The sequence below is a fragment of the Chrysemys picta genome, chromosome 16 (genome assembly GCF_011386835.1).
Source record: "Chrysemys picta bellii isolate R12L10 chromosome 16, ASM1138683v2, whole genome shotgun sequence".
Taxonomy (NCBI): Eukaryota; Metazoa; Chordata; order Testudines; family Emydidae; genus Chrysemys; species Chrysemys picta.
This window is the reverse complement of record NC_088806.1, coordinates 9,872,373-9,899,181: the sequence shown is the minus strand read 5'-3', so window position 1 is coordinate 9,899,181 and position 26,809 is coordinate 9,872,373. Positions and strand designations below refer to the sequence as shown.

The following is a 26,809-nucleotide window of genomic DNA, read 5'->3' as shown; positions in this document are numbered from 1 at the left end:
GAGGAGGAGGACAGTTGCTGAAACCCTCCCTGAGATGAAGAGGGCGGAAGCGGCCTCCGGGGCAGGCTGGAAGATGTAGTTCCTGTCTCTCCCGGGAGCGGAAGTGACGTTAAGCGGGGGGGGAGGACGAGCCGGGCTGCGAACGCACGCGGAGCGCTGCGACTCTGCTTGTCTCGTGCGGGGCCGTTGGAGCCTTGCACGGGACCGAGAAGGGTTTTGTGTCTCCCGGCTCTGGGCATGCGCAAATGGGGGGGGGGGGAAGTCCCGCATGCGCAGAGGCAGCGCTCACCCGCTGCTGCTCCCTGGCTCTGCGGGGCCGGGCGGAGCAGGAGGGTCTGTGCCGGGGAGACCCATTAACCCCCCGGTGCCCGGCCCGCGCCCTGCTCCCGCTGGGGCCGCCCCGGGCTCTGCCCGCCCCGCTGCGGAGCTGCAGCCTCCAGGTACCGGAGCGAGCCCCGGGGTCGGGGCCGGGCGGTGACTCTGCCCCAGTGTCCGTGGGGAGGACCCGAATCCCGCCCTGGGGCACCACGGGGGGGGGGCCGGCCCCACTGGGGTCCCTGCGTGGGGCCGGGCGGGGGCTGCCGGGGGGGGGGAGACCTGGGCAAAGGGGCAGGTGGAAAATGTCTGTGCAGCCCAGACATGGGGGGGAGAAGAGCCGGTGACCCCCGAGGAGCGGGCAGAGAAAGGGGGGGGGCTGAGATCCCCTCGGATTTACCGCTGCCCCCTCCCGTGGGGACCCCCCCCATCCCCCTACTTACTTATTTATTTTTATATATATATATATAGTGTGTATATTTCATAGCATCATAGAAATGTAGGGCTGGACAGGACCTCAAGCTGTCATCAAGTCCAGCTCTCTCTGCCGAGGCAGGACCAAGTCTATGTAGATTATCTCTGACCGAGATTTGTCCTACCTGTTCTTAAAAAACTTCCAGGGAAAGAGGCTCCACAGCCGCCCTTGTAAGACTATTCCAGAGCTGAACTGCCTTAGCTCTAGGGCCAACCACACAGATTTTAGTGGTGAGCAGCTCTGGAGAGAGGAGACCCCAGTGAGTGGGCAGCTGGGTAAATAGACTAAAGTTGGGAGGAGAAATATTGATGCGTCCAAGGGCACCCAGGCTGTCTGTGATAGAGCTAGAAATAGATCCCAGTTCTAGTGTCGCCCTACTGCTGTTTTGGGTACTCAAGGTCTCTGCCACACTGGTGTTTTAGGCACTGGTGCAACCCTTAGCATAGACAGAATTTACACGAGTGCACTCTGATTGGCACTGGTGCACTATGTCCCAGTTTGAAGGCTTGCGGGGGACGACGACAGTGACCTCACTGAGGCCTGGGGCTGGCTGAACAGTGCAGCTGGTAATGGAGGGGCAGCAGTGAGTGCTGGAGGTATGAGCCAGGAGCACAGCCCCACAGGACTGGACACGGACTTCTCCTAACCCAGGACACACCCGCAGCTGTGTGCCGGGACTGCAGCTGAGCTGCCCTGCCAAGACAGCCTGTGCATCCATGGACAAACCACCTCTTCCTTCATATTAATACAATGGGGTCTGGGGACCTTTCCAAACTGCGGGTGACGGGGCTCTGGTGTTACCGGGGTCTGTTCCTGGCTCTGTCACTGACCTGCTTGGTGACCTTGGGGAAGTCACAGCCCCTCTGTGTTTTCTTCCTACCCATTGTCTACTTGGATTGTGATCTCTTTGGGGCAAGGACTGTCCCTCTCAGTCTGTGCAGTGCCCAGCACAATGGGGTGCTGATCTCAGTCAGGTTCTCTGCCATGTGCAGCACGATGGGGCCCCTGATCTCCATCAGTGTCTGTGCAACACAAAGCGCAGTTTATAGACTCACAGACGTTAAGGCCAGAAGTACTAACCCTTTCCTGTGTCTACTGGAAATACCTCGCCTGATGCATCCTAGGACTGCATTAACTTATTTCACGGCCGCATCACATTGGCAGCTCATAATTATCCTGTGATCAACCAATACACCTAGGTCTTTCTCCTCCTCTGTCACTTCTAACTGATAAGTCCCCAGCTGATTGCAAAAATTCTTGTCGTTAGCCCCTAAGTGCATAACTTTGCAATATTAATTTTCATTCCATTTGTATTACTCCCGCTTTCAAGGTCATGCACATTTTCTTGTATGATTTTCCTGTCCTCCTCCATATTGGCAATTCCTCCCAGCTTTGTGTCACACTCCTACTTTTTGTGCCAAGGTCACTAATAAAAATGTTGAATAAGATCGGTCCCAAGACTGATCTCTGAGGAACTCCACTAGTAACGGAACTCCACTAGTAACCTCCCTCCAGCCTGACAACTCACTGTTCAGTATGACCCCCGTGTAGACTCCCCTTTAACCAATTTTTTATTAACCTTTCAGTTCTCATATTAATCCCCACCTTCTCCAATTTAACGAATCGTTTCCCATGTGGAACTGTATCAAATGCCAGGTTTCTCTGGCACAATCTACCTTTTGTAACACCATGTTTTATTTATTTATAGTGCTGACGGCTGGGAGGAACTGTTAGCAATAGGCTGAGAGTGGCCATGTGGAGGTGGGGGAGGGGATGGCAGACAGTGTAGAGGTGGGGGAGAGGATGGGATGTTGAAGGTATATCTGGGATTTTGGTTTGTAGGAGTCCATGTCTCTGCTCTCTGTGGCCGTGGTGCATTCCGTACCAAAGCAGCATGTCAGCAAAGCAGACGCACACCCCATAGCTCCATCTGGAACACGCAGCATTCACTGCCAGACGGGATGGGTGATTTTTCAGGGGCCCAACTTGATATGCCTGGCTGGGGTGGGTTCAGTTGGACGAGGGTCTGGGGCTCTGATAGTTTGGGATGTTCCTTTTTGCATAGTCAGTTCTTTCCCTTTTTTGTCTTACCCCCACCCATGCCCGATGTCACTCTCTTCTTAACTTGCTTCGGTTATTTCAGTTCCAATTTTTAAATGGGATCTAATAATTACAAAACTTGATGAAAGATAAAACAAACAGAACCATTTCAATTTTGGCACGTAGCTGGTAGATCTATACCTAGTGAAGGTCTGCTGTAATTACCTGGTTACCTATAGCATTTTCTGGTGGGGGTGGATAAAGCAGTGTCAAAGAGCCAAAAGCACTTTTTAGTGCAAAAGGGCTCGTCAGGTGTTTGCTCTCTAAGGCTACGTCTACACTACCCGCCTGAATCGGCGGGTAGAAATCGATCTCTCGGGGATCGAATTATTGCGTCTCGTCGGGTCGCAACATTCGATCCCCGAATCGACGCTTGTATTCCACCAGGGGAGGTAGGAGTAAGCGCCGTCGACGGGGGAGCCGCGGAGGTCGATTTGCCGCCGTCCTCACAGCGGGGTAAGTCGGCTCCGATACATCGAATTCAGCTACGCTATTTGCGTAGCTGAATTTGCGTATCTTAAATCGACCCCCCCGCCCCGTAGTGAGGATGTAGCCTTAGGAATATGTCACCGGCCAGGGCTTGCAGCCTTTCAGGAGTGGTGCGCTGGATTGTATTTAGGAATCTCAAAATAAAAGGTTAAGACTGCTGGTTCTCAATATCCAATGAAATCTTGCAAACAATTATACAAATAGACCCTAATGCTATTAAAACAACATGGTGTTAATACTGATTCAAAACTGAAATTAAAATTACGAGATAAATGCATGAGAAATGAACTGACACCTAATTACCATTTCTTAATGCCTAACATTTTGACGCTTGCTCACACCATCTTTTTTAAAAGCGATGCACAGCACAGTCAAGTTAATTAATGAAAGCATGCTGATTATTGACTGCTTTGTCTTGCATAAGCATCTGATTAAGCACCTAATTAAAACTGTACCACTGTAAGTGGAAATGCATCAACCCAGCTTAGCTCCAAGGTCTTTAGATGTGAATGAAAAGTTTCTAAATTAAATACATGGCAGAATGGTTAATGGGGAAAATACACTGAAGTGCCTCTACTCAGTCCTGTTGACTTCTCCCAGACCCCCCATGAGTTCTGGCTTGTTGGTCAACTCTGCTCCCAGTCCCACATCAGCTGTGCCCTCTCGCAGCCTAACCCGTTTCTACTGCAATTTTTCACCCCCCTCATCAAGGCAGGGGGCTGGCACTGCAGCCCCTAAGGTACCTGCATTAATCACAGTGTCTCATACTGGGGCTATTTAGATTTCAGGGAACAATTTATCAGAGTTACTGACTCTGGGTGGTGGGGGAGAGGAGAGGCTGAGAGGGAGTTTGCTCTCCACATTCTGTAGGGCCATGTTCAATTCTGGTAGACTCCATGTTACCTCATCCTCCACCCTCCCCCAGGTGTCTCTGCTCATGTGTCAGTGTCGTCTTCTGATCATAATGCCACTGGCCTCAGCAGAGCTCCCAGACAGGAGCTACATCACGATGGGGTTATGGTACTGAGAGTAAAATACATCACAGGGAGGGTGTAATTATCCTGAAATGAAGCACTACAGTCCAGGAAGTGAAAGAATTCAAGTACTTCATTACTTAAAATTACGCTTGAAAGGATTGGATTTTTATGAGTAAATTGCGGTAAATGTTGATTTCACTGTGTACACACACACGAAAAATATTTATAAAGGTAATGTACAGAAATGCTTCTGGAGAAAGTCAAGTTTGATTTAAGGATATTTACACTATATTTTGCATGTGACATTGACAATTTCTCTTTGAACAGTTATATGATTTGGCTTTTGGAATCTCAACATTTACTGTTATTAAATAATTGTTGTCTGATGGCCCCCATAACTTCCCACAGCTCTGAACTTTGAAATTATAAACGTTGAAAAAAGGGCTTAAAAATAAATATCAATATCATCTATTGAAATTAAAAGAAAGAAATAGACAAAATGAATGTTGCCAAACCCACTTAACAGCCATCACAATATGCTAGGGGATGGAAATTCCCAGCTAAGGCACCAACCTTAATTTTGCCCTGTATGTAGTGACACCAGGCAATCGCCATAGGGCTGCGAATTAGGCATTTAAGTGTATAAAGTTCCAGTTTAGATCATACCTTTCTGTAAAGACACATGAGATCTTTTCCTCAGGATATCACCTTCACTAGGTTTTTTTTTTATTGGTAATTCCCAGAAGTCAATAGATAAATAACATTTCTATCAGTTATGAAGTTGCTGTTTCAGATTTCTGGGGAGTGTCTATAATTTTGCACTAGGGGCCAGGTCCTTGGAGAGATGGAACCTTGGTTTCATTTTAACTTGTGCATGCTCGGAGACTTTTGGAATTTGGTTCAAAGTATTTACATGTTTCCCTGGCCTCTTCTTAAAAGTGCTGCTTTAGAAAGTGGGGAAGGGCAGGAACTCACTGTAGGATCAGTCGCTGAGTCCCTTAGATATTTATAGCTCATCGGAAGGAGGACGGGGATTGGTGGGTGTCTGGGGATTTAATAAAAAACACACAAATATAATTGTTCTTAGGAAATTTTCATCTTCTAATTCCCATAACCCACTAATTATCCCTGGCTGTCCCCGGGAGTCTGGGGAGGGAGTACTAGTAAACTCCTGTGGCCAGTGTGGAATGTTGTCACGGAGTGTGGGGGGACACAAGGCCCTGCACCCCCGGCTTCCTGCGATTCACCATGACATTCAGCCAGCCAGTAAAGCAGAAGGTTTATTTAGACGCCAGGAACACAGTCCAAGACAGGTCTTGCAGGCACAGACAACAGAATCCCCCCCCAATTAGGTGCATCTTGGGGTCCCAGGGCACCACAGCCCCCTTGGGGGGTCAGAGCCCCATCTGCCTCCCAGCCATTCCACCAGCCAGCTCTGAAACTCTCCCCTCAGCCTTTGTTCAGTTTCCCAGGCCGAGGTGTCACCTGGCCTCTAACCCCTTCCTGGGTTCTCATGTTACATGCTCAGGTATTCTCCCTCACAGCCAGTCTCCCATCCCCCAATGCAGACCATCCTAGCCACACTCCCCTGCCTTCCCAGCCAACACTCCCCACTCATCATTCAAAGACCACATTAAGAACAGTCCCAGTTCGTCACAGGAGCCTAAGGCACAAGGATCTTTCAGTGGCTGGCTCAAAGTCACCCACTTCACTGGATAAATCCCTAATTGCTGGGCTCTGCGGAGGGGTGGGGAGGTGAATTCCAGCCCCCATTCCTGGGCATGGACCCTCCCCCACCTCACAATCCTCACCCCAATCTCAGACACTACCCCAATCCTCCCCTCCAGTGATGGACCCACTTGATGCTGCCAGAGTCATTTGCCATGGGATCTAGAGGGGGCAGAGGCCCAGCTCCAGAACTACTACCCGTGCCCACAGCCCCCATCCTGTGCTGGAGTTGCCCTGGCTTTCCACTCTGCAGATCGGTCTAGCGGTACCCAGCCTGTGCACCCACCACACACAAACTTTGTCACAACACACATCCCAGGATCGGGAAAGACCATCTGGCTGCAGTCTCTCTTTGCTGCTGTGAGAGGAATGGGGTGGTCCCTCATATAGGACACAAACATACCCAGGGACAGAAGGGAAATGTAGTTTCTTCCAGGGGATTGAAAATGTTTGATTTAGAGTCCTGAGCTCTGTCTTCCTGTTTGTCTCCTTCTGCCACTTTCAGATCTCTTGGAGAGACAAGGTAGGTGAGTTAATTTCTTTTAGAACCAATTAGAAATCTCTCTCTTTAATATCTTGGAACCAACACGGCTACAACAACTCTTTTCTCTTTGTACCCCCTCCCGCTCTCACCTCCCCCCTCTGCTGAGACTGTCCCATGTGATGGGAAAATAAGGGTTCAGTCCTGTCACTGGATTGGGTCTTGCCAGCACTGATGGGAGTGAAAGCCTGTATGCATTAATGACAGCAGCAGCTCTGGGACTCGACACACAAGGAGAAGAGATGGGAGTGAGCAGGTTATGTTTGTGCCAGGTGTGAGTTACTCATGTGGGAATTCTGTGCCATTGCGTACATGCAGAATTCATGTCCAGTGCAGAATTTTTTTTTTTTGCATGAAGAAAATAAATTCTGCCCAAGAAGTGCTGCAGTTCTGCCTTTCACCCACCCTGTGGCACTAGAACAGCCAGCAGCCAGTTGGGTTGATCTTGGTGGGAAATTGTTGCCCCAAGCTATACCCCAAATAGGAAGAGAGTTAGTGGGTGCAACTTGGAAGAGTCCTCAGACAAGGCTACCTCTGGGGGTGGGGACAGGTCATTGTCTACTTGCGAGAGGGTGTGGAAAGGGCACAGGAGGAGCAAGTGTCCCCCATGGAGACTGCCCAGCCCCAGGTTATCCAGTCTCAGATGCTTCTTCCCCCACCATACCCCAAACCTCTTCACCCCTCCAACCATCAGTGGCCAGTCTTCCCTCACTGCTACCCCTTCCTGACTGGCAGAGAGCCTCTAAGCCAGTAGTGTCAGGGCTCAACCTTCTGGCTGAGTCCTCGGGGCACTTTCTTCCTCTCTGAGGGTACCATGCCACAGGGGCCCCACAAATCTACATTGCTTAGGCTTTCGCTTCAGTCCTGTGTGGTGGGGCTCAGGGCCCTGGACTTCAGCCCCATGCGCTGGGATTTCAGCTTTCTGCCCTGGGCCTCAGCGAGTCTAATGCTGGCCTTGCTTGGTGGCTCCCCTGAAACCTGCTAGTGGCCCCCCAGTGGGCCCCAGACCCCTGGTTGAGAACCACTGCCTTACACCACGAATCACAGCAATGTTCAGGTTACTGCTAGTCATAGAATCATAGAATATCAGGGTTGGAAGGAACCTCAGGAGTCATCTAGTCCACCCCCCTGCTCAAAGCAGAACCAATCCTCAACTAAATCATCCCGGCCCGGGCTTTGTCAAGCCTGACCTTGTCCCAAAGGACCAGTCACTTACTTAGGTCAATTGAATCTTAGATCTCACAACAAAGACAATACTTGTAGCCAGTCCTGTAATAACCTGTATTGAGACTTATTTAAAAGGAAATGAGAGTTGTTTACAAAGTTAAAGCAGGTAATAATTGTCGGAGAAAAACAGAGTTCTCACTATTTGTTTAGGTACAGCAAGTCAGATGCTTTATTAACTCTCACAATTGCGCAGAGGGAGAGAGCTAAGCAGGTAACTAATTACAGCAAGCATTTATACCTTTCATTACAGAAATAACGAGGGACAGCTGCGTTTTGTTTATACATAGGCCATCTTGATATCTCATTTCCTCACTTGTTTTGACTCTTGCCAACATACAATATTTTCTATACCTTATCTACACAAGGTCTTCTACACCTTATCTATACCAGGTCATAATGACTTCTTACACAGTTCTTTCTCACCCGCCTCACACAATCCTCGCTTCTACAAATCTTGCGTTATCAGGGTTACAGTTAGCCTGACTCTTGCTAACGAACTGTCATGTATTGCATCCCCTTCCTGTCAGTTCTTTCTCTGCTTCCACTGAGCTACATGGACCATTGGTCTGATGCAGTGGGCTGTTCTTATGTTCACAGTCTGTATGAGGCATATCTACTCATTTGGACTCTCTGGGGAGACACAGAAAGAAACAAGATGTGCTGCGGCAAGAAGGGCCAGTCTCAGAGCCCCCGGGGACACACTTGTCGAAAGCTAAAACTAGGCCTAGCTCATGAAAGGGGCACTCCCAGGAGAGACTGTATAAAGGCTGGAGCATGAGACCACTTTGTAAACCTGAGACAGCTGCCTTGGGGACAATGACAGGGAGAATCCCCCAAAGTGACTCCTTTGATTCTGTTCTTTGGCTCATAGAATTATAGAACGGGAAGGGACGTCGAGAGGTCATCTAGTCCAGTCCCTGGCACTCAAGGCAGGACTCAGTATTATCTAGACAATCCCTGACAGGTGTTTGTCCAGCCTGCTCTTAAAAATCCCCAATGATGGAGATTCCATAACCTTCCTAGGCAATTTATTCCAGTGCTTAACCACTCTGACAGGAACCTTTTTTCCTAATCTCCAACCGCCCTTGCTGTAATTTAAGTCCATTGCTTCTTGTCCTATCTTCAGAGGTTAAGAAGAACAATTTTTCTCCGGCATTTTTGTAACAACCTTTTATGTACTTGAAAACTGTGATCATGTCCCCTCTGAGTCTTCTGCAGACTAAACAAACCCAGTTTTTTCAATCTTCCCTCATAGGTCATGTTTTCTAGACCTTTAATAATTTTTGTTGCTCTTCTCTGGACTTTCTCCAATTTGTCCACATCTTTCCTGAGATGTGGTGCCCAGAACTGGACACACTACTCCAGTTGAGACCTAATCAGCACAGAGTAGAGCGGAAGAATTACTTCTTGTGTCTTGATTACAATACTCCCGCTAATACATCTGTCATAACTATAAAGGGAAGGGTAATAGCTGTCCTGTGTACAGTACTATAAATCCCTCCTGGCCAGAGACTCCAAAATCCTTTTCCCTGTAAAGGGTTAAGAAGCTCAGGTAACCTGGCTGGCATCTGACCTAAAGGACCAATAAGGGGACAAGATACTTTCAAATCTTGGGGGGGGGAAGGCTTTTTGTTTGTGTTCTTTGTTTGGGAGAGTGTTCGTTCTCGGGGACTGAGAGGGACCAGACATCAATCCAGGTTCTCCACATCTTTCTAAGCAAGTCTCTCCTATTTCAAACTTGTAAGTAAATAGCCAGGCAAGGCGTGTTAGTTTTCCTTTGTTTTCTCAACTTGTAAATGTACCTTTTACTAGAGTGTTTCTCTTTGTTTGCTGTACTTTGAACCTGAGACTAGAGGGGAGTCCTCTGAGCTCTTTAAGTTTGATTACCCTGTAAGGTTGATTTCCATACTGATTTTACAGAGATGATTTTTACCTTTTTCTTTAATTAAAAACCCTCTTTTTAAGAACCTGATTGATTTTTTCCTTGTTTTAGATCCAAAGGGGTTTTGGATCTTGATTCACCAGGAGTTGGTGGGAGGAAGGAGGGGAATGGTTAATTTCCCCTTGTTTTAAATCCAAGGGGTTGGATTTGTTTTCACCAGGGATTTGGTGAAGGTTTTTCAAGGTTTCCCAGGGAGGGAATCCATTGAAAATGGTGGCAGCCGAACCAGAGCTAAGCTGGTAATTAAGCTTAGAAGTTTTTATGCAGGCCCCTACATTTGTACCCTAAAGTTCAAAGTGGGGATCTCAGTCCTGACATGGTGAATAGCGGTGGGATCATTTTAAACCCAAAAGCCAGTGAGATTTTTTTTTCCTTCTAGCTGCTTGGAAAGCGGAGCTGGAAGTAGATAGATGCATATCTTATCTCTCCTTGCCTGAAGGCAGAGGTGTTAAGTTTTTTTTTACAGGTCCTTTGTTAAGAGAAGGGTTCAATTAGCAAATGACTGGTAAAAGGTATTTACAAGCTGAATTGTTTTTTTTTCTTTTTACATCCTCGGGAGTAGCTAGTTAGAAAGTTACTGTTAACTCTGCAGCAGCCAGAGCTGAGAGCTTCCCAGTTTCAGCCCACTGCAGAGGGGGTTACCCAGCACAAGAAAACAGGAAAATGACTACCAAAGAAGTAGCTAACAAAATAGAACTGGCCAAACTAGAAGCAGAAGAAAATGAAAGAAAACATCAGAGACTGCTTCAATTAGCAAAACTCGAGACAGAGCAGAGAGAAAGAGAAGAAAAAGCCAAAAAGGAGGCCCATGAAAGAGAGATGGAGCTGGAAAAAGCCAAAGAGGAGGCTCACAAGAGAACTATGGAGCTGAAAGAAAAAGAGATGGAGGAGAGAGAAAAAGAAAGGAAGCATGAACTGGAAGTGGCAAAAGCTAAGCAGGATGCACCAGCCAATGCTAACAACCCCCCTCCCGGTACCACTTCCCATCCCAGAAAATTCCCCATCTACAAGGCAGGCGATGATACTGAGGCCTTCTTAGAAAATTTTGAAAGGGCCTGCCTTGGATACAGCATCACTGCAGACCAGTACATGGTAGAGCTGAGGCCGCAGCTCAGTGGACCCTTAGCAGAGGTGGCGGCTGAAATGCCTAAGGAACACATGAACAGTTATGAACTTTTTAAAAACAAGGCCAGACTCCGAATGGGGCTAACACCCGAGCATGCCCGTCGGCGGTTCAGAGCCCTAAAGTGGAAACCGGATGTGTCATTTACCCGTCATGCCTACCACATTGACAAAAATTGTGATGCCTGGGTATCAGGAGCAAATGTTAAATCTCTGGAAGATCTGCTTTGCCTAGTAAAAATGGAGCAGTTTTTAGAGGGTGTTCCTGAGGAAATAGAAAGGTACATCCTAGATAGGAAGCCCAAAACTGTAACTGAGGCGGGGGAGATTGGAGCCCAATGGGTGGAGGTGGCAGAAAAGAAAAAAACTAGTAGCAGTTGGAGCGAATATCAGAAGGGGCAAGCCGAAACAAAACCTTACCACCGGGGACAACCCAAGGCCCCACCCACATCCCAAGGGAAACCCCAGACGCCTTCTCACCCCACCACAGCAGTATCCACCAACCAACATCGTCCCAGTGATACCTTAGCAGGGCGATGTTTTAAATGTAATGAACTGGGACATATAAAGGCTCACTGCCCCAAGAACCCCAACCGATTACAGTTCATTACACCCCAATCACACCAAAGATCCCCAAACCCAGATGCCTCTCTCATACCCTCGGAGCGAAGGGAAACCTTGAGAGTGGGCGGAAAGAAGGTTACCGCTTGGAGGGACACTGGGGCTCAAGTGTCAACTATCCACCAATCCCTAGTGGACCCCAAACTCATCAACCCAGAGGCTACAGTGACAATTCAACCCTTCGTGTCACAATCTGTAACCTTGCCTACAGCCACGTTGCATGTCCAGTACAAGGGCTGGTCAGGAATGTGGACTTTTGCAGTCTATGACAATTATCCCATTCCCATGCTGCTGGGAGAAGACTTGGCCAACCATGTGAAGGTAGCCAAGAGGGTGGGAATAGTCACCCGCAGCCAGGCTAAGCAAGCTTTCACCCCCATCCCTGTTCCTGAGCCGTCCACCAGGGCCCCGTCTGTGTTACCGGAGACCCAGACAAAGGTGGTGGAACTGGATCCCCTGCCAACGACTGCAACAGCCGTAGTGGATCCAATCCCAGAGACCCAGCCAAAGCCAGTCCCAGAACCGGAACCGGCAACGCAACCAGCACCAGAACCATTGCCAGCCCTGAGTCCAGCGCTTGCAAACCCGTCTACAACTCCAACGCCAGAGGGCACCAGCGAGCCTGAATTGGCAGAAGCAGCAGATAACCCTACCCAAGAGGCTCAGCCAGAGCCTGAGTTACCACATAGTGCTCCAGCGGACAGCGGTTCACAGTCAATGGAAACAGCCCCAGCACCTGCATCGCTTCCAGAGGGACCAAGCCCCAGTCCACAGTCCAAGGAGGAACTGATGTCTCCAGCATCAAGGGAACAGTTCCAGGCCGAGCAGGAAGCAGATGACAACCTTCAGAAAGCTTGGGCGGCGGCGCGGAGCACCCCACCGCCTCTCAGCTCTTCTAACCGATCCCGGTTTGTTGTAGAACAAGGACTTTTATACAAGGAGACTCTTTCGGGTGGGCACCAGGAAGACTGGCATCCTCAAAGGCAGTTGGTAGTTCCCACTAAGTATCGGGTAAAGCTCTTGAGCTTAGCCCATGATCATCCCAGTGGCCATTCTGGGGTGAACAGAACCAAAGACCGGTTGGGGAAGTCCTTCCACTGGGAGGGAATGGGCAAGGACGTTGCTAATTATGTCCGGTCTTGTGAGGTGTGCCAACGAGTGGGAAAACCCCAAGACCAGGTTAAAGCCCCTCTCCAGCCACTACCCATAATTGAGGTCCCATTTCAGCGCGTAGCTGTGGATATTCTGGGTCCTTTCCCAAAGAAGACACCCAGAGGAAAGCAGTACGTACTGACTTTCATGGATTTTGCTACCCGATGGCCGGAAGCAGTACCCTTAAGCAACACCAGGGCTAAAAGTGTGTGCCAGGCATTAACAGACATTTTTGCCAGGGTAGGTTGGCCCTCCGACATCCTTACAGATTCGGGAACTAACTTCCTGGCAGGAACCATGGAAAGCCTGTGGGAAGCTCATGGGGTGAATCACTTGGTTGCCACCCCTTACCACCATGAAACCAATGGCCTGGTGGAGAGGTTTAATGGAACTTTGGGGGCCATGATACGTAAATTTGTAAATGAACACTCCAATGATTGGGACCTCGTGTTGCAGCAGTTGCTTTTTGCCTACAGGGCTGTACCACATCCCAGTTTAGGGTTTTCACCATTTGAACTTGTGTATGGCCGTGAGGTTAAGGGGCCATTACAGTTGGTGAAGCAGCAATGGGAGGGGTTTACGCCTTCTCCAGGAACAAACATTCTAGACTTTGTAAGCAACCTACAAAACACCCTCCGACATTCTTTGGCCCTTGCTAAAGAAAACCTAAAGGATGCTCAGGAAGAGCAAAAGGCCTGGTATGATAAACATTCCAGAGAACGGTCCTTCAAGGTAGGAGACCAAGTCATGGTCTTAAAGGCGCTCCAGGCCCATAAAATGGAAGCGTCGTGGGAAGGACCATTCACGGTCCAGGAGCGCCTAGGAGCTGTTAACTATCTCATAGCCTCCCCCACCTCCAACATAAAGCCTAAGGTATACCATGTTAATTCTCTTAAGCCCTTTTATTCCAGAGAATTAAACGTTTGCCAGTTTACAGCCCAGGAAACAGATGATGCGGAGTGGCCTGAAGGTGTCTACTACGAAGGAAAAAAGGATGGTGGCGTGGAAGAGGTGAACCTCTCCACGACCCTTGGACGTCTGCAGCGACAGCAGATCAAGGAGCTGTGCACAAGCTTTGCACCAATTTTCTCAGCCACTCCAGGATGGACCGAACGGGCATACCACTCCATTGACACAGGTAATGCTCACCCTATTAGAACCCCACCCTACCGGGAGTCACCTCATGCCAAAACGGCTATACAAAGGGAGATCCAGGACATGCTACAGATGGGTATAATCCGCCCCTCTAAGAGTGCATGGGCATCTCCAGTGGTTCTAGTTCCCAAACCAGATGGGGAAATACGCTTTTGCGTGGACTACCGTAAGCTAAATGCTGTAACTCGTCCTGACAACTATCCAATGCCACGCACAGATGAGCTATTGGAGAAATTGGGACATGCCCAATTCATCTCTACTTTGGACTTAACCAAGGGGTACTGGCAAGTACCACTAGATGAACCCGCTAAGGAAAGGTCAGCCTTCGTCACCCAGGCAGGGGTGTATGAATTCAATGTACTTCCTTTCGGGTTGCGAAATGCACCCGCCACCTTCCAAAGACTTGTAGATGGTCTCCTAGCGGGATTGGGAGAATCTGCAGTTGCCTACCTCGATGATGTGGCCATTTTTTCTGATTCATGGGCAGAGCACATGGAGCACCTGGAAAAAGTTTTCGAGCGCATCCAGCAGGCAGGACTAACTGTTAAGGCTAAAAAGTGTCAAATAGGCCAAAACAGAGTGACTTACCTGGGGCACCAGGTGGGTCAAGGAACTATAAATCCCCTACAGGCCAAAGTGGATGCTATCCAAAAGTGGCCGGTTCCAAAGTCTAAGAAACAGGTCCAATCCTTCTTAGGGTTGGCTGGATATTATAGGCGATTTGTACCCCACTACAGCCAAATCGCCGCCCCGCTGACAGACCTAACCAGAAAGAAACAGCCAAATGCAGTTCAGTGGACTGATAAGTGTCAAAAGGCCTTTAACCAGCTTAAGGCAACACTCATGTCTGACCCTGTGCTAAGGGCCCCAGACTTTGACAAACCGTTCCTAGTAACCACAGATGCGTCCGAGCGAGGCGTGGGAGCAGTTTTAATGCAGGAAGGACCGGATCAAGAATTCCATCCTGTCGTGTTTCTCAGTAAGAAACTGTCTGAGAGGGAAAGCCATTGGTCAATCAGTGAAAAGGAATGCTACGCCATTGTGTACGCGCTGGAAAAGCTACGCCCATATGTTTGGGGACGGCGTTTCCAACTACAAACAGACCATGCTGCGCTACAGTGGCTTCATACCGCCAAGGGAAATAACAAAAAACTTCTTCGGTGGAGTTTAGCTCTCCAAGATTTTGATTTTGAAATACAACACATTTCGGGAGCTTCTAACAAAGTGGCTGATGCACTTTCCCGGGAAAGTTTCCCAGAGTTAACTGGTTAACAATTGTTCTTGGAATGAAACATATTGTTAGTTTTTATATAATCAGTAGTATGTCTAAAGGTACATGTGTCTTATTAACTCTGTTTTCTCCTAGAACTCCAGGAAGAAATCACAGCCAGTGTGGAACCGAACATCCAACACTATCTGTGATTTGGGGGGCGTGTCATAACTATAAAGGGAAGGGTAATAGCTGTCCTGTGTACAGTACTATAAATCCCTCCTGGCCAGAGACTCCAAAATCCTTTTCCCTGTAAAGGGTTAAGAAGCTCAGGTAACCTGGCTGGCATCTGACCTAAAGGACCAATAAGGGGACAAGATACTTTCAAATCTTGGGGGGGGGAAGGCTTTTTGTTTGTGTTCTTTGTTTGGGAGAGTGTTCGTTCTCGGGGACTGAGAGGGACCAGACATCAATCCAGGTTCTCCACATCTTTCTAAGCAAGTCTCTCCTATTTCAAACTTGTAAGTAAATAGCCAGGCAAGGCGTGTTAGTTTTCCTTTGTTTTCTCAACTTGTAAATGTACCTTTTACTAGAGTGTTTCTCTTTGTTTGCTGTACTTTGAACCTGAGACTAGAGGGGAGTCCTCTGAGCTCTTTAAGTTTGATTACCCTGTAAGGTTGATTTCCATACTGATTTTACAGAGATGATTTTTACCTTTTTCTTTAATTAAAAACCCTCTTTTTAAGAACCTGATTGATTTTTTCCTTGTTTTAGATCCAAAGGGGTTTTGGATCTTGATTCACCAGGAGTTGGTGGGAGGAAGGAGGGGAATGGTTAATTTCCCCTTGTTTTAAATCCAAGGGGTTGGATTTGTTTTCACCAGGGATTTGGTGAAGGTTTTTCAAGGTTTCCCAGGGAGGGAATCCATTGAAAATGGTGGCAGCCGAACCAGAGCTAAGCTGGTAATTAAGCTTAGAAGTTTTTATGCAGGCCCCTACATTTGTACCCTAAAGTTCAAAGTGGGGATCTCAGTCCTGACAACATCCCAAAGTGATACTTGCTTTTTTTGCAAGAGTGTAACAGTGTTGACTCATATTTAGCTTGTGATCCACTTTGACCCCCAGATCCCTTTCCACAGCGCTCCTTCCTAGGTAGTCATTTCCCATTTTGTATGTGTGCAACTGATTGTTCCTTCCTAAGTGAAGTACTTTGGATTTGTCCTTATTGAATTTCATCCTATTTACTTCAGACCATTTCTCCAGTTTGTCCAGATCATTTTGAATTTCAGTTCTATCCTCCAAAGTACTTGCAACCCCTCCCAGCTTGGTATCGCCCGCAAACTTGATAAATGTAACAGAGAGACTCTGCTACTGGGAGGGTTTCACCATGTTTCAGAGGGTTACACCCTGGTGGGAGGGGGCTAGGCCTGTACTGGAATAAGGTCACTCTGTGCTTCACACTGAGGCAGAACCCAGAATGTCCATTAGCAGGGAAAATCCTGGGGAGAATCAACACGTGGAATGGACAAAAACCCCGTCTGCATTCTCTCACATTGCCCTTCTTGCCCTGGCAGGCTACAGATTAACGTCCACGTTTCGCTCCAGATCATCCCATCCTCCCATGGGGAAAGAAATGGCTGCAATGGAGCTGGCTCAGGTAAGGGATTATCAGGGAGCTGGTGGTGGGTTCTGCTTGGAGGGAGAGGAGCAATAAATGCATAGGAGGGTGGGAGCTGCTAGAAGTGGTGGGAGGCAGGAAATATCTTGGGTGGAGAAAGGGAGGGGACAGGATGTGACAAACCTGCTGAGACTTGTGTAATATAGGGTTTGATGGGTTGTCACCCCGGGGTGCAGTCTGGGGGATTTCTGGGAACTGCTGTGCCCTCTAACCCTCAAGCTGGGCTGGCCATTTTCACACTGCTTTGCTGGAGATTTAGCTTTGTTATCACCCAACAGGACAGCAGGTGGTGCTATGCATCCAACTAAGCTACCTGAGTGCTGTACCTAAGCCACTCAAGGACAGATAGAAGACAACAGCCAATTTCCCAGCGATAAGTGATAGCAAACAGATCAAAGCAGATTACTTAGCAAATAACCAAAAACTCAAACCAAGCCTAACATACTAGATGGATAGAATTTGAATTAGCAATTTCTCACCCTGACTGATGATAGAAGCAGTCCACCAACTTTCCATATACAAGCTAGAAATCCCTTTACCCTGGGACCAACACTTCCCCCAGTTCAGTCATTTGTTCCTCAGGTGCTTCCAGGAGCTCTCTTGTCTGGGGAATGAGACCAAGAGATGATGACACACCCCACCTTATGTAGCTTTTCCATATAGCAAGAACCCTTTGTTCCAAACTCAGTTCCCAGTCCAGTTTGTGGAAAAATACAAGTACCAAAATGAAGTTCATTGCCATGTGGTCTGGTCACATTCCCTAGAGTGCCCTGCTGAATCATAGTAGCCATGATTCATAGGCTGGCTGAAACATTCACAGGAAGGCTAAGCTCTTCCACGGTCCATTGTCTTTGTTGATGAGCCATGAGCACTGTCTGGCTTCTTCATTGTTGTATCTGAAAGGCTCGTTGTGGGTGTTACCCAGAGTAAGCACATTTGAAATACAGATACAGAGTCAATATCCATAACTTCAGATACAAACATGATCCATGCACACAGGTAGGATAATCCTATTCAGCAAATCATAACTTTTCCAGTGACACCGCACATGACTCATCTTGTACAAAATGCCTCATAATTATATCCTAATCATATTATAATCCTACCACCATGCTGAATATGGGGTGTAGTGTCAGATAGGTCCTAATTTCAAGGCACAGGAGTTGGGAATGGAACTTCCCCTCTTTGTGGAACAGGAAATAAGCCTCCAGCCAGGACTGGGAAAACTTCCTAGACTCCCAATGCTGGAACCTGAATCTACTGACACTTCAGTAGTTAGCACCACCCCAATCTTTGTGGCAACTGCAAACTTTATCAGTGATGGTTTTATATTTTCTTCTAGGTCATTGATAAGAATGTTAAATAGCTCAGGGCCAAGAACCAATCCTTGCGGAAACCCGCTAGAAAGAAATCAACTCGACCATGGTTCCCTATTTAAAATCCCAGTTTTTAATCTATTTAATGTATGCCGTGTGTATTTTGTATCTTTCTAGTCAAAATATTGTGCTGAACCAACTCATATGCCTTACAGAAGTCTAGGTATATTACATTAGTACTATTAGCTGCAACCAAACTTTTGATCTCATCCAATAAGGATATCCAGTTAGTTTGACAGGATCTATTGTGTCTAAACCTTTTTAATGGGTACTAATTATATTACCCCCCTTTAATTCTTTATTAATGAAATCCAGTATCGGCTGCTCCATTCTCTTGCCCAGTATCGATTTCTGACTAACACTCTTGTAATTAGCTGCGTCATCTCTTTTAAAGTTTTTAAATATTGTCACAGCATTAGCTTTATTCCAGTCTTATGGAATTTCCCCAGTGTTCCAAATCCTAATTAAAATCAACATTAACAATCCACCATGCTCCTCCACTGGGTCTTTCAAAACTCTTGTTATCTGGACCTGCTGATTTAAACACCTCTAACTTGAATAGCTGCTGTTTAAAGTCCTAGTGAGTTACTGTTGGAATAGAAAGACTGTCAGTGTCAACATCTTACGATAAGAGTTACAGGGTCTGTTTTTCTCCAAATCCAGAAGAGAAAGATTTATTTAACACTTTGACCTCTTCTGCATTATTTTTGATAATTCTGCCATTTCCATCTAGTAATTTACCACTACCATTGTTAGGATTAATTTCGTACTTAATATACTTTTAAAAACTTCCTTCTTATTTTCATTGATTGATCATTGATTTCTGATAGCTTCCCTTACCAATTTTCTACAATTCTGACCTTCTAACTTATATTCTTTACTATTGACTTCCCCTTCCTTCCATATATTTTATATGGGGAGTGTTGGGATTCCTACCAGGGAGCCATCAGCAGGGTCCAGAGACAGCCCCATCTCCTATATCAAGCCCTGGCTAGTAGGTATGTGAAAAATGTGAAGACCCTGCCTCTGTCTGTCAGCTGGGAGACACAAAGTTTCTCTCTTTCTACCCTCTGATGCCTCCTGGCTGCTCTAAGGAAGGTGGGGTGGGACTCTGTTAACATGTGCCTCCCGGAGCTTCCATTTACCTGGTGCTGCTGTTCCGTGAATAGTGGGGTTGTGAGTGGGGCAGCAGGTACTGAGTGTTGGACTCTTTTTCTTTCAGAGGCTGGTGACTTTTGAGGAAGTGGCTGTGCATTTCACCAGGGAAGAGGGGGCTCTGCTGGACCCCATTCAGAGAGCCCTCTACAGGGATGTCATGCAGGAGAACTATGAGACGGTGGTCTTGCTGGGTAAGGAGTCCTGTCCCCTCGGTTATTAGAAGCTGTGGGGTTTCTAAAGAACCTGAGTAATAATAACTTTATACCTTTATTCGTCATACAAGTTTTGCAGCTTTCCTTGCCCCCCTTTTTTTGCCTTATCTCCCACCCACTAGTATAATTTTTGGACATGTGACTTTTTGGTGCCATCAATCATTTAAAAATTGCATTTAATGTATCCTTATTGGCTACATTAATAACTGTAGCTTTCATGCCTTTTCCTCATTTTAAGAGGAAAATATGCTGCCTGTAGAATACTTAATTGAGTAAATAGGTGTATGACTCATGCATGGCTTGTGTGACAGTCAGGTGAGCTCCTCTTTTGATAGGAGAGCATATATTACCATTCTCCACGGGTGAAGGGAGAACAGAGCTGTGGGAAGGGAGGAGAATGTGGGGAGTAGATAATTCTGGGGTGCCAGGACATGGGGAGGGTGTGTGCAGGGTTAGATCTAAGAAGCAGCAGGGAGGGATGAGGTTGTGAGAGACGAGGAGGGAACACAAGAAGATCCCAAGGTGCTGGGAAGTGGTGACGGCTGAGAGTAATGGGAAGAAGGGAAGGGGAGTGTGGAGGAAGGGCACCCAGGTAGTGGGCTGGGTGGGTCAGTGGGAGGGAGGAGAGGTTTGGGGATCTAGAGCTGTGGGAGATCCCAGACCTTTAACCCCAAATCCCTACCTAAGTCTTGCTGATTTAGAGCCTACACTCCAGTTTTATTTCTGTTCCGTTTCACTTCATTATACATTTCCCCCAAATATTATTATTTTAACTGTTGACCTCCCTCTCCCACTCATTACTCCCCTACCCATATAACCTCCCCATCTCTATGCACAGCGACCCTGGCCACTGATCCTGAGTCCTTGCTGCATTCCTCCCTCCCATAGCAGGTCCACTACCCAGGCAAAAATGAACACTTTGTTGATGATGTCACAGGGTGGTAGTGTAGCCTGTATAATTTTTACACCTATAAGATTATGTATTGGGATACAACTTAATTGAGAAGATGAAATTTGGTGAAACACACAGAAATTTGATTTAATACAGACAGTTATAATTGAAATCATAGGCAATGATCAATACACTTAACAATTAGACAAAGATAAGTATAGTAAAGAGGGTCTTGCATTGTGCATACTTACAAGTTATGGACACCATTGGAAACAAAGATCGAGGGGCAAGGGAGACCATCATAAGGGAGGCCCTCATTCAGTTTAAACTGTCTCGGAGACCCAACAAAATGAAAAAAGGGTAACTAGGAGAGGTATTTTATCCACTTCCTTATGGTAATAGGATGGCTATATACCATATCTGCTCCTTTACTCTGATTACAATAATGTCAATAGCTGCCCCAACCCATATGTAGCCTTTGGGAAGTCCATAATTAAGCATTAAATGATTTACATCACTTATTTATTAATAATTCCAATCTATGAATGTGTCCAACTGCTGAGATACTGCATAGCAACCTAATTGCTAAAGCTTGCCCCAAACTTCCTTCTTTCAGAGTCCTGTGGCGTATTGCACCTGTTTGTGGTTACTCGTTAGTCTGTCAAAATGAGGGTGCAAAATATCTGACCTGGGATTCTCTCCTTAGACCTTCCTTGTTTTCTTTGCCTTGAGTAGGGTTTCCAGTTTCCAAACCTGATGTGATCTCGCAGCTGGAACGAGGGGAAGAGCCGTGGGTCCCAGACTTCCATGACTCTGAGAAAAAAGTGCTCCCGAGAGCTGCCTGCACAGGTGAGGAATTGGTTAAACCAAGTCAAAAACTCTCTGTGAATACAAGAAATATTTGGGATGCCCTACAAAGACCTTGTGAGCTCTCCAAGTTCAGGATTGTTCCCTGCAGATGTGGAATCATTAGGCAGATGTCACTCATGGCATCCCTCCTATTCTGACTGACAACTGGCAGCAGGTCCCTCCCAATCTCGCTTTGCCCTCAGAGTTATGGTGAGATGCGGACCAAAACTGATCCCTTCCTCTCTCCTCTGGGGAAGGATTTGGGGAAAATCAGCTCCTGATAGGTTTGATCTCTCCTGTACATATTTTGGTTTGTTCATCCCTTTTTGCATTCCTCTCTCTGAGATTTCCTTTCTCTCTGGTGCAGGGAGTGACCTATGTCTGGATTCTCTCTGTCTTCCATCAGGTGATGGGATGGTGAGTGAGAATGAGGAGAAACCCCGGCAGGAAGATGCTGAGCAAGTAGAATCCCATGGGACGTTATCAGGAAGATCCAAAGGGAATGTTTGCGGGAGTTGTGCACTCCCAGAAAAAGCAAAAGCCTGTGAGACTCAGGAGAGGCCACAGGAAAACTTTGGTAGCCACTCAGACCTTATTACACACGAGAGAATCAACTTGGAAGAGATACGCTACACATGCCATGAGGGCGGGAAAAGCTTCAATCAGAGCTCTGCCCTTATCACACATCAGAGAATCCACATGGTTGAGAAAACTTATCGATGCTCTGAGTGTGGGAAACGCTTCAATCGAAGCTCAAACCTTATTAGACATCAGAAAATCCACACAGGAGAAACACCCTACACGTGCTCAGAGTGTGGGAAAAGCTTCAATCAGAGCTCAAACCTTATCACACATGAGAGAATCCACACAGGTGAGAAACCTTATGGATGCTCTGAGTGTGGGAAACACTTTAGTCTGCACTCAAACCTTATCACGCATCGCAGAATCCACACAGGAGAGAAGCCCTACACATGCTCTGAGTGTGGGAAAAGCTTCAATCAGAGCTCTACCCTTATCACACATCGGAGAATCCACACAGCTGAGAAACCTTATAGATGCTCTGAGTGTGGGAAATGCTTCAGCTGGAGTTCACACCTTATCACACATCAGAGAATCCACATGGTTGAGAAACTTTATGGGTGCTCTGAGTGTGGGAAACGCTTCAATCGAAGCTCAAACCTTATTAGACATCAGAAAATCCACACAGGAGAAACACCCTACACGTGCTCAGAGTGTGGGAAAAGCTTCAATCAGAGCTCAAACCTTATTACACATGAGAGAATCCACACAGGTGAGAAACCTTATAGATGCTCTGAGTGTGGGAAATGCTTCAATTGGAGTTCATACCTTATCACACATCAGAGAATCCACATAGTTGAGAAACCCTACTCCTGCTCTGAGTGCGGGAAAAGCTTCAATCAGAGCTTACACCTTATCACACATCAGAGAATCCACACTGGTGAGAAATCTTATGGATGCTCTGCGTGTGGGAAATGCTTCAAGCGGAGCTCACACCTTATCAGACATAGGAGAATCCACACTGGATAGACACCCTACACATGCTCTAAGTTCAGGAAATGCTTTGGATATAGCTCAGCCCTTACTACACATCAGAGAATCCACAGTGGAGAGATGCCCTACACATAGGGTACGTCTATACTTACCTCCGGGTCCGGCGGTAAGCAATCGATCCCGGAAGTGCTCGCCATCAACGGCGGTACTCCTGCTCCGCGAGAGGAGTACGCAGAGTCAACGGGGGAGCCTGCCTGCCGCGTGTGGACCCGCGGTAAGTTCGAACTAAGATACTTTGACTTCAGCTACGTTATTCACGTAGCTGAAGTTGCGTATCTTAGTTCGAAGTGGGGGGTTAGTGTGGACCAGCCCATACTCTGAGGGTGGGAAACACTTCATTCAGAGCTCAACCCTTATTAGACATTAGAAAATCCACATGAGAGAGAACTATAACAAATGCCTTGATTAGGGCTGGCCAAAGATTTTTTTTTTTTTTTAAATCACATTTGTTAATTCCTTCATAGAGATCTTTGCACCATCTTCACCGTGGTGTCTCAGCTCCCCCAGATGAGTTGCCTGCTTCTGCCTTTTGCAGCTCACCCTTCTTTGGGGTCAGTCCTGTGATCTTTTCTATCAACTCCTTTTTGAGTTGAAGGAGTGTGTGTCCCACCAGCCAGGAATGTTCATCAGTTCGAGGTGGGAGAGAGAGGTTTGATCCCAACAAGCTACACTGAGGCAAAAACTACCTGTCCCTTACATCCACTAGGACTGTACATGGTGTTGGCTGCTCAAGTTAGTGATCTTGGTGTAAAGAGACAATTATAATTGTAGTGCAGATGCAGCCCAGGTGCCGTGGTTGGCATTAGCTTTCCCCTTGAGCTGACCTAAACTCCATCACTTTTCCTAGTCTTAACAAACATGCTAAGGGGAAGGATGTAGGTTTAGAAGATAAAATAAAAAAAGAACAAATTAAAAATCAATTAGAAAAGTTAGATGCCTGCAAGTCACCAGGGCCTCATTAAATGCATCTTAGAATACTCAAGGAGCTAATGGAGGAGGTATCTGAGCCTCTAGCTATTATCTTTGGAAAATCATGGGAGACAGGATAGATTCCAGAAGACTGGAAAAGGGCAAAGATAGTGCCCATCTATAAAAAGGGAAATAAAAACAACCCAGGAAACTACAGACCATTTAGTTTAACTTCTGTACCAGGGAAGATAATGGAGCAAGTGGTTAAGGAAATCATCTGCAAACACTTGGAAGGTGGAAAGGTGATAGGGAATAGCCAGCATGGATTTGTAAAGAACAAATCATGTCAAACAAATCTGATAGCTTTCTTTTATAGGATAACGAGTCTTGTGGATAAGGGTGAAGCTGTGGATGTGGTATACCTAGTCTTTAGTAAGGCATTTGATATGGTCTCACATGATATTCTTACCAATAAACTAGGCAAATACAACTTAGATGGGGCTATTATAAGGTGGGTGCATAACTGGCTGGATAACTGTACTCAAGAGAGTAGTTATAAATGGTTCCCAATCCTGCTGGAAAGGTATAACAAGTGGGGTTCTGCAGGGGTCTGTTTTGGGACCAGCTCTGTTCAATATCTTCATCAACGACTTAGATATTGGCATAGAAAGTACGCTTATTAAGTTTGCAGATGATACCAAACTGGGAGAGATTGCAACTGCTTTGGAGGACAGGATCATAATTCAAAATGATCTGGACAAATTGGAGAAATGGTCTGAGGTAAACAGGATGAAGTTTAATAAAGACAAATGCAAAGTGCTCCACTTAAGAAGGAACAATCAGTTTCACACATACAGAATGGGAAGATACTGTCTAGGAAGGAGTATGGCAGAAAGGGATCTAGGGTTTATAGTGGACCACAAGCTAAATATGAGTCAACCGTGTGATGCTGTTGCAAAAAAAGCAAACATGATTCTGGGATGCATTAACAAGTGTGTTTTGAGCAAGACACGAGAAGTCATTCTTCCGCTCTACTCTGCACTGGTTAGGCCTCAACTGGAGTATTGTGTCCAGTTCTGGGCACCGCACTTCAAGAAAGATGTGGAGAAATTGGAAAGGGTCCAGAGAAGAGCAACAAGAATGATTAAAGGTCTAGAGAACATGACCTATGAAGGAAGACTGAAAGAATTGGGTTTGTTTAGTTTGGAAAAGAGAAGACTGAGAGGGGATATGATAGCAGTTTTCAGGTATCTAAAGGGTGTCGTAAGGAGGAGGGAAAAAACTTGTTCATCTTAGCCTCTAAGCATAGAACAAGAAGCAATGGGCTTAAACTGCAGCAAGGGAGGTTTAGGTTGGACGTTAGGAAAAAGTTCCGAACTGCCAGGGTGGTTAAACACTGGAATAAATTGCCTAGGGAGATTGTGGAATCTCCATCTCTGGAGATATTTAAGAGTAGATTAGATAAATGTCTATCAGGGATGGTCTAGACAGTATTTTGTCCTGCCATGAGGGCAGGGGACTGGACTCGATGACCTCTCGAGGTCCCTCCCAGTCCTTGAATCTATGAAAAACCCTACGGTTATACTGGTCCCCCATTTCAAAGCCATTGTTAGTCATCAAGTTCCCCCTTCAGGAACAAATTGTTTCATTCCCAGTTGTTCTGATGTTGCTTGAGGTTGTGCTAAAGAGCAGATATTTTTACTACCATTTTCCTCACTTAAAATATATTGAACTATAACAAAGAGCAGGAATAGGGAAAAATGTCATTTCACCCTCTGTAACAACAGAAGAAGATAAGGTAAGTCAGAAGAATTCCCTTATTCTCCATCACCATCCCAATCCCCCTGTTGTTCAATTGGTTAGGCCAATCTTTTTTCTAAAGGTCTGGAAACAGGATTCCCTAGTAAATGACTTGGAACTAAGTAAAATACCCGTGCATTTGGCTCCAAAAGCAGTTGTGGCCCAAGACCTGCAGGAGGTTGCTCCTGAAGATATCTCCTTCCTAATCAGGTGCATGTTGCCTATTATTTGGGAAATGCAATCCCTATCTAGGTAGCGATGGGAAAAAGGGAAGTGACATTTCTCTTCATCTCACCCCTGGGAGATGCTGCAAATGTGTAGAAAATGAAATCCGTGTTGAATGTGATATAGCTGCAGAAAGATACCTATTTTTAATAGCTACCTAACTTTTGGTGTCTTACAGGGATTCTAAGCCATACCTGAATTTAGTCCCTAATTTAAATCTGTGCCACTAGATTAAAGAAATAAAAGGGCATATTCGGGGGAGTTATACCTCACTATTGCTACTGATATGTTGTGTGGTTGGTGAAGAATTCTACACCAGAGAAGTGTAAAATTACTCCAAGTAAGGTCAAAGATTTGACAAGAACTCAGGTAGAAATTGCAGGTACTGGTAGTTGATTTTCACCCCAGAGATGGACGCTATGGTCACCTGTGGCCCCGGTAAACTATTTTTAGAACCCTGCTCCCTTGTTAAGTGGCATTGGTCACACTCCTAAAGGATGCCATGATTAAATTGGGAACAATTGTCTTTTACCATTTGGATCCAAAATTAGATGAAGCAGAGAGAGAAACAGCTGATTCCTTCAGAGCCATTCCATGCCTGTGGGTCCCAATCTGGCTGCCTTGTTGGACAAGAAGCACTTCCATGCTGTACAAATGATGGTAGCCAATGAGGGAATGTATCAGATTCCAAGTTCAGACTGCAGGATACACGAATGCTCAGTCCTGACTCTGTGGTTTGGTCTCTTAGTTTTGCTCTTGAGTCTTAAGCATTTGTATCATTTCCCCGCTTCCTGCTACTTTAAAAGATTAGAAAGTGTGAAAATAGAGCACAGGTGGTTTTTCTCATGATACAGCCTTCCCATGTAGTATGAGACCCCTTCCACTCACACTTCTGGGAGAAGACCCAGGGAGAAATGAACTCACAGAAATAGAAGGCTCCTAGATTATTGTAGAATGTGACTTCACAAAAAGCTGACTGGGTGGAAATGGGAATTAAGAGAAAACTGCCCTATACATTTATATTTTGTAATCTTTGAATAAGTTGTTACCAGCAACAATGAAATTAAACATGAAGTTAATTAGTG

General features: G+C 46.4%; 2 protein-coding genes across 7 annotated transcripts in view; both read left to right on the top strand.

Moving 5' to 3' along the window:
* Positions 1 to 26,809, top strand: part of LOC103305723 (zinc finger protein 501-like) — a 262,606-nt gene that overhangs the window by 136,238 nt on the left and 99,559 nt on the right. The window lies entirely within an intron of this gene.
* On the top strand, positions 252 to 26,809 carry LOC101950853 (zinc finger protein 883-like). 2 transcript variants are annotated; one of them, XM_065569319.1, is made up of 5 exons: positions 252 to 440; positions 16,628 to 16,710; positions 19,330 to 19,456; positions 21,105 to 21,218; positions 21,625 to 26,809. In XM_065569319.1, the coding sequence occupies exons 1-5, from the start codon at positions 269 to 271 to the stop codon at positions 22,764 to 22,766; spliced, it is 1,638 nt and encodes a 545-aa protein (XP_065425391.1). In that variant the 5' UTR covers positions 252 to 268; the 3' UTR covers positions 22,767 to 26,809. The 2 variants fall into 2 exon arrangements, with proteins under 2 accessions (XP_065425391.1, XP_065425390.1); XM_065569318.1 differs by lacking the exons at positions 16,628 to 16,710; positions 19,330 to 19,456 and adding an exon at positions 6,590 to 13,827 and having other exon boundaries at positions 310 to 440; positions 21,586 to 26,809.

Bases quoted from the DNA above. Each gene is read 5' to 3' on its own strand.
- LOC101950853 (XM_065569318.1), top strand. From the start codon at position 10,458: ATGACTACCAAAGAAGTAGCTAACAAAATAGAACTGGCCAAACTAGAA. The intron at 13,828-21,104 runs GTAATGCTCACC...TGCCTTGAGTAG, and splicing joins ATACCACTCCATTGACACAG to GGTTTCCAGTTTCCAAACCT. The intron at 21,219-21,585 runs GTGAGGAATTGG...TCTCTGGTGCAG, and splicing joins CCCGAGAGCTGCCTGCACAG to GGAGTGACCTATGTCTGGAT.